The sequence below is a fragment of the Ceratina calcarata genome, unplaced genomic scaffold (genome assembly GCF_001652005.2).
Source record: "Ceratina calcarata isolate Rehan_Ccalc_2016 unplaced genomic scaffold, ASM165200v1 scaffold415, whole genome shotgun sequence".
Lineage (NCBI taxonomy): Eukaryota > Metazoa > Arthropoda > Insecta > Hymenoptera > Apidae > Ceratina > Ceratina calcarata.
The window spans coordinates 1-6,747 of record NW_017165065.1 but is presented as its reverse complement, the minus strand read 5'-3'; the positions used below and the strand labels follow the sequence as shown (position 1 = coordinate 6,747).

The window sequence follows — 6,747 nt, the reverse complement described above, 5'->3', positions numbered from 1 at the left end:
TTTTAAATTACTCTGATTTTAAACTTCATTTTATACAAACGTGTGTTTTTATTCAATTCGGAAGTCTGAAACATATTTGCTTAATTTGATTTCAAACGCATTTTGTCCCCTGTTATCTCTAATCTAATGTACCCTTGCACAAACCATTTGATTTGCACCCAGATGCTAATTTAATAAGTATAGAAGTTTATAGTTCACATTGCACCTTGTTAAAAAAATATTCCACGTGTATTCTCAGTATTCATTAAGTTACAAATTACATATACGTATATATTTTTATTCCTTCATACTTCTAGGCCATATAATTTATATAAAACTATGAACAACTGAATGCATGTAATTAATATGTTATTCATATTCTAATAATAATAATCTATTGCTTTTAATAAATGATTCTACATTTGTATCATGTATTTGGCCATCACATTTCTGATGATATAGAATTAATTGAATCATATGAACGTTCTGTCTGTAGTCCCAGTATATAAATGTATTTTTGAGGCATTATTCTTCTCTCTAAATTTTCCGCTTCTACTTATGAACAAGATGAAAATGTGTATCATGACATCTTGTACACATAAGTTAAGAAGAGGGAGTGGTGCTAATTAGTCACCAATGTCCATTATAAAAGTGGCCGAGCAAAAACCAAGGGTAGTGTTACAAAAATGTTGTGCACCAGTGAGATCAATGGAAATCTTAAAATTACTCGCACACTGTGTTTGATACTATTTTCCTTTTTCATATTTGCGCAATTAAGTTCGGCATTGCACATACCTGATCAAGATTCCAGTGAAACAGAGGCAGTGCCTGCGAGCACTGCAACGAATAATTCAACCGAGGATGATCTGTAAGATTCTGCAAAATTCTTAGTGACAAGTCAATTATTTAAATCATTGATTCGCATAATTACGTTCCTTGTTAATGTAATGAAAGAATCTCAAACCTTATGCTTGTAAGAGATGATACATGCAATCTTTCATTTATTACAGATACGTTATAAAAGCAGTGGTGTATGAAATCGGAATCTTAACAGACGCGGACAACTCGACTAATGCTACTACCGAGAGGTAACATAAAAATCAATTCTTAGCTTTGAAATAATTTATTAATTAAATTTTACAAGAAGTATACATCATTTTATTAGGCAAGATGTCAAACTGTCGTTTTACAAGCCTCCAAGTAAGGACGACAGCGAGCCGTGAAGCGGAGAACCATGTATTATTTAGTTAAATAATTTCAGACACATAAAATTGAGCGAATCCGGTAATACATACATACTTATTCATGTAAAATGTAGAAAATGCATTGAGGAAATAAAGAAACACTGTTCCATCCTTTTGGTTAAAATAAAGAAGCATTCTCACACGAGGTGTCTCTGTGTCTTCACTGAACCACGTGCACGTGTTGCACATTCTCGTGTAATAAACAGTGCATACAAACCAGTAAATGCACATACTCAATAAATATTCGTTTATATCAAATAAAAATGAGATGATTAATTGTAAAAAACTGACTAGTCATTAACAACTTCATATCTCGTATTCAGTTCGCATGTACTATTCGAATAATGACAAATTATCTATATAAATTGTAAATAAAATTTGCCAAGTGTCATTTCATGGATAATTGTATATAAAATGTTCTTCAAGCTATTTTTACGAACGTGTGCTCAGAAGAGAAAACACATTCGATGTTATACTAGGAAACAGTATTTTCATACGGAGCACGAGGAATCGATGTTAAATGTAGCACTGTCGCGTGTGAAACTAAATTTCAAACAGCAATGTTCATCTGTGATCGATGGATACACGTGCATTATCGCCGACTGCCCTATCTGTAATAAGACAAAAAAAGAATCGAAGGTTTATGTAAATAAAAGAACAGGTAGACCACTGTCAGAGTTAGAGAAATAATATTTAAAATGAACAGATTAGAAGAGGTTTCAATTTAATTTTAGGGTACTTTATGTGTGATAATTGCAAGTCCACTGGTTCTTGGGAGCTGTTAGAAAAATTTCTATCTCCAGAGAAATCAGTAGAAAAGACCAAGGAACTTGAAATGCTGTCTAGCAGACTACAGTCAAAAGAAGACTTCACGAGCACATGGGAAAATGTTATAAAAGATTGTCAAAGTATTAGAGATCTATCTAAAGAAGAATATAGAATACTTCTGAACAGCTTTTCACTTCCTGTAATATAACAATAAGCAAACAGCTAGATATTCCCAATCCTATGAAAATTTTAGTGATAACGATTCTTTTCCAGCACGTTCCACAAGAGGATATGTCTGAGTTAAATTGTTTTTACGAAAGAGCAAGCAACGCATTGTACTTTCCACTGGTGGGACTAAACAATAATATTGTTGGCTATAAATTATTCTCTGACAATATGCAAAACGAGAAAACAGTGCCTGCGGCTGGAGCCAGTGGTTGTATAAAGTACAAACAGCATTGCAATAAAAGTGATACTACTGCTTTGATCGTGGGAATGGTAGACGATTTACTTACTTTGATATCAAAAACACCTGCAAACACAATCCTCTGTCTCCCATACAATCTGAAGAGTCTACCTCAACAATTGTTACCATACCTGGAATCTTTCAAGAAGTTCGTTTTATGGTTTGGAAACGATGACATCAGTTGGCACGCTGCTAGGAGCTTTGCGAGGAAGTTGAATGAAAAACGGTGTTGCTTTATCAGGCCAACGGACACGCAGCCCCGTCCAACATTAGCTGCAAAGTTGGATTGCGATTTCAAAAGTATACTACAGAATGCTCAACCTCTGTGGCACAAGAGTATAATCACCTTCCAAGAAATCAGAGACGATGTCTTAAGCGATTTACAAAATAACGATAAGGTTCAAGGAATAAAGTGGAAAAGGTACCCGACTTTAAATCGTATACTCAAAGGCCACAGGAGAGGTGAATTCACGGTACTGACTGGGCCAACAGGTAGCGAAATTATACGTTCAAATCTATCGGTAACATTTTTGTAGTTTAATAGTTATTCTTGTTATTAGGATGCGGTAAGACAACGTTTATGAGTGAATACTCCTTAGATTTAGCAATGCAAGGCGTTAATACCTTATGGGGTAGTTTCGAGATAAGGAATGTACGCTTAGCAAGGACGATGTTACAGCAAATGGTAGGTGTGCCTCTGGACGAGAACATTGACAAATTTGATTCGTACGCAAACGTATTCGAAAAATTACCACTGTATTTCATGACTTTTCACGGCCAACAAAGTATCAAAGTAGTGATGGATGTGGGTACACAAACATAATTAATGGCGTTTTTTTTAATTTTGTTTAAGTTAACGTTGTATACTTTAAATTATAGGCTGTTGAGCATGCGACTTATATACATGACATAGCTCATGTAGTAATTGATAATGTTCAATTTATGATGGGAACGACTGATAGTTCTAAGCACATGGATAGGTATTACGAAATATTTTCTAGAATATTATTTTTCTTTTATACAAAATTTTCCATTCTAGATTTTGGAAACAAGATGACATAATATCGAAATTTAGAAATTTCGCTACAACGTACAATTGCCACGTGACCGTGATAATCCATCCAAGGAAAGAACGTATCGAAGAAGAACTAACAACTTCGTCTATCTTCGGAAGCGCGAAAGCAAGTCAAGAAGCGGACAACGTGCTGATTATTCAGGATAAAAGGCTTAGCAGCGTTAAAGGGAAAAAATATTTGCAAGTACGTGAAAGCATAATTCAAATTTCAAAACGAAAAACGAATTATTTCCAGCGTCGTTATTGCAGGTAGCGAAAAACCGATTCAGCGGTGATTTAGGTATTATGGTATTAGATTTTGACAAATCGAGTCTCAGTTATAGCCCGCGATTAAAAGCGAAGGACAAGGCTAGTGAAAAAGAAAAGAAAAAAGACGTTCACGAAGCGGTACAATAATATAGAACAGAGCATTGCATTAAATATTTTCTGTATATTTTGATAATAATAATGTAGAAATGGAATCGACTGAGATAAATATAATTTATTTCATACTAATAAATGATCTTCCAATCAAAATTAAAAATGCATTTATCTTATTTCATTGACCCACATATGCGATGTAAAAGGAGGCTGTATGAAGTTTACCGCTTTATCGACTTGCATCTGTGCGTTTAATGTGGGTGGCAAATCATTGGGAGGATGGATATTATCTCGAGGAAAGAAATAAACGCGTACATGTACGATACTTTCGACGTCCCTACGTTTTTCGTCTAAGATCAATGACAGAAATACGTGATAAAAAATGATATTGCGGAGATCACGAACGGAGATGAAATTATTAAGATTTGTTTATATCTTTGCGGCACTTTTTATTTTAATCTCTGGGGACGAGTATAAAAAGCCAACTGTTTTAATAACGATTCTAGTCCGTAACAAAGCACATACATTACCGTATTTTTTAACGTTCTTGGAACAATTGCATTACCCGAAAGACCGAATGCACCTTTGGTAAGCATACACGCTTTAACCCAACTTTCCGGCATGGCACGTTATGAATATTCTAGTATTAATATGAATGCTTATTTTTAATAAAACGAGCAAATACGAAATAAGAATGTACGATGCTTCCTCTTGATATTACTATATAAATGTACAAAATATAATCTGTAACAATTGTTTGATTGATCTTTAAATAAAACTAATTATTGAGAATGCTGCATGTATTTAAACAATGTTAATTTCCTAACTGAGTATAACAATAAATTCCGATTTCCCATAATTTATTGCAAAGTAATGATATCCCGAACGCACGAAACATGTATCGATAATTAATACGTATCGATGTTTTTGCTTCGAAATCTTTGAAACGGTGATAAAAGATTACGATTGACATTATAGGATACGAAGCGATAACAACATTGATAATTCCGTTGAAATCTTGACGACCTGGTTGAAAAATCAAGCTGACGAATACCATGGAATTGACGTCAATCTCGATGAAACCATATCCAAAGATAAATTTGAAATTTCTCAATGGTCCAGGCAAAGATTTTTACACGTGATCAATTTACGCGAACAAGCACTCAATGCGGGAGGAAATATGTGGGCAGATTTCGTTTGGGTACGAAATTTCATTTCATAAAATAGACTGTGGATGTAAAAAAATATTAAGGATTTTATTTCATGATAGATGCTCGACGCGGACGTCTTTCTGACGAATCCAAACACTCTCAATGAGCTGATTGTAAAAAATCAAACTGTAGTCGCTCCCATGTTGAAATCCGACGGATTGTACAGTAATTTTTGGGCTGGGATGACCAATGATTATTATTATTTGAGAACTGAGAAATACGAACCGATCTTTTATCGGGAGGAGAAAGGATGTTTCAACGTGCCAATGATTCATAGCGCTGTTCTTATAGATTTAAGACGACGCGCTTCAGATTTCCTTACGTACGACCCGAACAATTTGAAAGCGTATGATGGACCCACTGACGATATTATAACTTTTGCCGTTGGAGCTAATATGTCTGGTAAATTAATCTATCTCTCTCGATTGATTATTCTTTGAAGATCAATTGTCTTCCTTTGCTTTTAGATATATCTTTATTTATTTGCAACGATCATTTTTATGGCTTCGTGACAGTTCCATTAGAAGAAACAGAGACAATCGCTGATGATGAGCAAAGACTGATTAATATTAAGACGGAGATTTTATGTAAGTCGAGAGAATAGAGAGAAACAGTTTAGAAGACTAAACGTGGGTGAACCATTAATTCCTTTTAGCGAACAGTAACTACTTACCACTATCGACGTATTTGGAACAGTTCGTACAATATCCTGAGAAGGATACATTAGGAGTGGATCACATTTATATGATAAATCTTTTAAGAAGACCAGAAAGACGCGATAGAATGCATAAACTTTTTAGGGAACTTGGAATTAGAGCGGAAACGATAGACGCTATTGATGGTAGGTAAGTTAAAACGAAGGTAATCTATAAATTGTGATTATTAAAGAATGTTACTTGGTATTTTACGTGTCACTTCCATCAGGGCGTTAAATAGCTCTATCATCAAAGAATTAGGAATAGAAATGATGCCGGAGTACGCTGATCCATATCATGATCGGTAAGTGTCTGTGAGAACAATTCACTGAATAATGAATGATGATAACAAAAAATTGCAGACCAATGACTATGGGTGAGATCGGTTGCTTTTTAAGTCATTATAATATTTGGAGTAAGGTAATTATAATTATTGGATTCCAATTATTTTATTTCGATTAATTTGTGCATTGGAATTATAATAAAAGATTGGGCAATTATCAGGTAATCGAGAATGGTTTCGAAAGTGTTATAGTCTTAGAAGATGACGTCCGATTCGAACCGTACTTTCGACAAAAGATTAAATACATTTTAGCAGAACTGGACGATCTTCAAGTTCAATGGGATTTAATGTATGTATTTAATCTTCGCTTTAGTTATCGAACGAAATATGAAATCTGTCGTACGTTTGTAGCTACCTGGGTAGAAAAATATTGGCAGGCAATTCTGAAGCTGTGGTTTATGGATCGAAATATTTGGTGCGCCCTAGTTATAGTTATTGGACTTTGGGGTACATTTTATCTGGTAATGGCGCAAAGAAACTCGTCGGAGCAATGCCATTAAAACACTTGATACCCGTCGACGAATATCTTCCAATATTAGCCGACGTTCATCCCAGGTAAGAAATGTTTTTTTTTTTATGTAGAAATGGAATCGACTGAGATAAATA

At 34.5% G+C, this 6,747-nt stretch overlaps 4 protein-coding genes across 4 annotated transcripts in view; 3 read left to right on the top strand and 1 right to left on the bottom strand.

Annotated features, from left to right (window-relative positions):
- The window catches only part of LOC108626543 (uncharacterized), a 4,311-nt gene extending 3,442 nt beyond the window's left edge, over window positions 1-869 (bottom strand). The window contains exon 1 of the mRNA XM_018027270.2: window positions 775-869. The gene's annotated coding sequence lies outside the window, so the exon portion shown is untranslated. The remainder of the gene's footprint in view (window positions 1-774) is intronic.
- LOC113463816 (uncharacterized) lies at window positions 348-1,368 on the top strand. The gene is made up of 3 exons (XM_026814916.1): window positions 348-847; window positions 990-1,067; window positions 1,145-1,368. The coding sequence occupies exons 1-3, from the start codon at window positions 666-668 to the stop codon at window positions 1,200-1,202; spliced, it is 318 nt and encodes a 105-aa protein (XP_026670717.1). The 5' UTR covers window positions 348-665; the 3' UTR covers window positions 1,203-1,368.
- On the top strand, window positions 1,366-3,991 carry mtDNA-helicase (mitochondrial DNA helicase). The gene is made up of 7 exons (XM_026814914.1): window positions 1,366-1,884; window positions 1,958-2,190; window positions 2,265-2,949; window positions 3,018-3,262; window positions 3,337-3,437; window positions 3,497-3,716; window positions 3,782-3,991. The coding sequence occupies exons 1-7, from the start codon at window positions 1,638-1,640 to the stop codon at window positions 3,926-3,928; spliced, it is 1,878 nt and encodes a 625-aa protein (XP_026670715.1). The 5' UTR covers window positions 1,366-1,637; the 3' UTR covers window positions 3,929-3,991.
- A 133-nt stretch (window positions 3,992-4,124) lies between these two features.
- Window positions 4,125-6,706, top strand: LOC108626541 (glycosyltransferase 25 family member). The gene is made up of 9 exons (XM_018027266.2): window positions 4,125-4,480; window positions 4,871-5,093; window positions 5,163-5,505; window positions 5,571-5,690; window positions 5,759-5,948; window positions 6,028-6,102; window positions 6,161-6,218; window positions 6,303-6,430; window positions 6,493-6,706. Exons 1-9 carry the CDS (start codon window positions 4,275-4,277, stop codon window positions 6,698-6,700), a joined length of 1,551 nt encoding a protein of 516 aa, XP_017882755.1. The 5' UTR covers window positions 4,125-4,274; the 3' UTR covers window positions 6,701-6,706.
- Window positions 6,707-6,747: the final 41 nt, after the last annotated feature.

What these genes read in the sequence shown, in the direction of transcription:
- LOC113463816 (XM_026814916.1), top strand. Translation starts at nt 666, where the DNA reads ATGTTGTGCACCAGTGAGATCAATGGAAATCTTAAAATTACTCGCACA. An exon ending in AATTCAACCGAGGATGATCT is followed by an intron (nt 848 to 989) that starts GTAAGATTCTGC and finishes CATTTATTACAG; the next exon opens with ATACGTTATAAAAGCAGTGG. An exon ending in ACTAATGCTACTACCGAGAG is followed by an intron (nt 1,068 to 1,144) that starts GTAACATAAAAA and finishes TCATTTTATTAG; the next exon opens with GCAAGATGTCAAACTGTCGT.
- LOC108626541 (XM_018027266.2), top strand. Translation starts at nt 4,275, where the DNA reads ATGATATTGCGGAGATCACGAACGGAGATGAAATTATTAAGATTTGTT. An exon ending in AAAGACCGAATGCACCTTTG is followed by an intron (nt 4,481 to 4,870) that starts GTAAGCATACAC and finishes TTGACATTATAG; the next exon opens with GATACGAAGCGATAACAACA. An exon ending in TGTGGGCAGATTTCGTTTGG is followed by an intron (nt 5,094 to 5,162) that starts GTACGAAATTTC and finishes ATTTCATGATAG; the next exon opens with ATGCTCGACGCGGACGTCTT.
- mtDNA-helicase (XM_026814914.1), top strand. Translation starts at nt 1,638, where the DNA reads ATGTTCTTCAAGCTATTTTTACGAACGTGTGCTCAGAAGAGAAAACAC. An exon ending in TGAACAGCTTTTCACTTCCT is followed by an intron (nt 2,191 to 2,264) that starts GTAATATAACAA and finishes ATTCTTTTCCAG; the next exon opens with CACGTTCCACAAGAGGATAT. An exon ending in GTATCAAAGTAGTGATGGAT is followed by an intron (nt 3,263 to 3,336) that starts GTGGGTACACAA and finishes TTTAAATTATAG; the next exon opens with GCTGTTGAGCATGCGACTTA.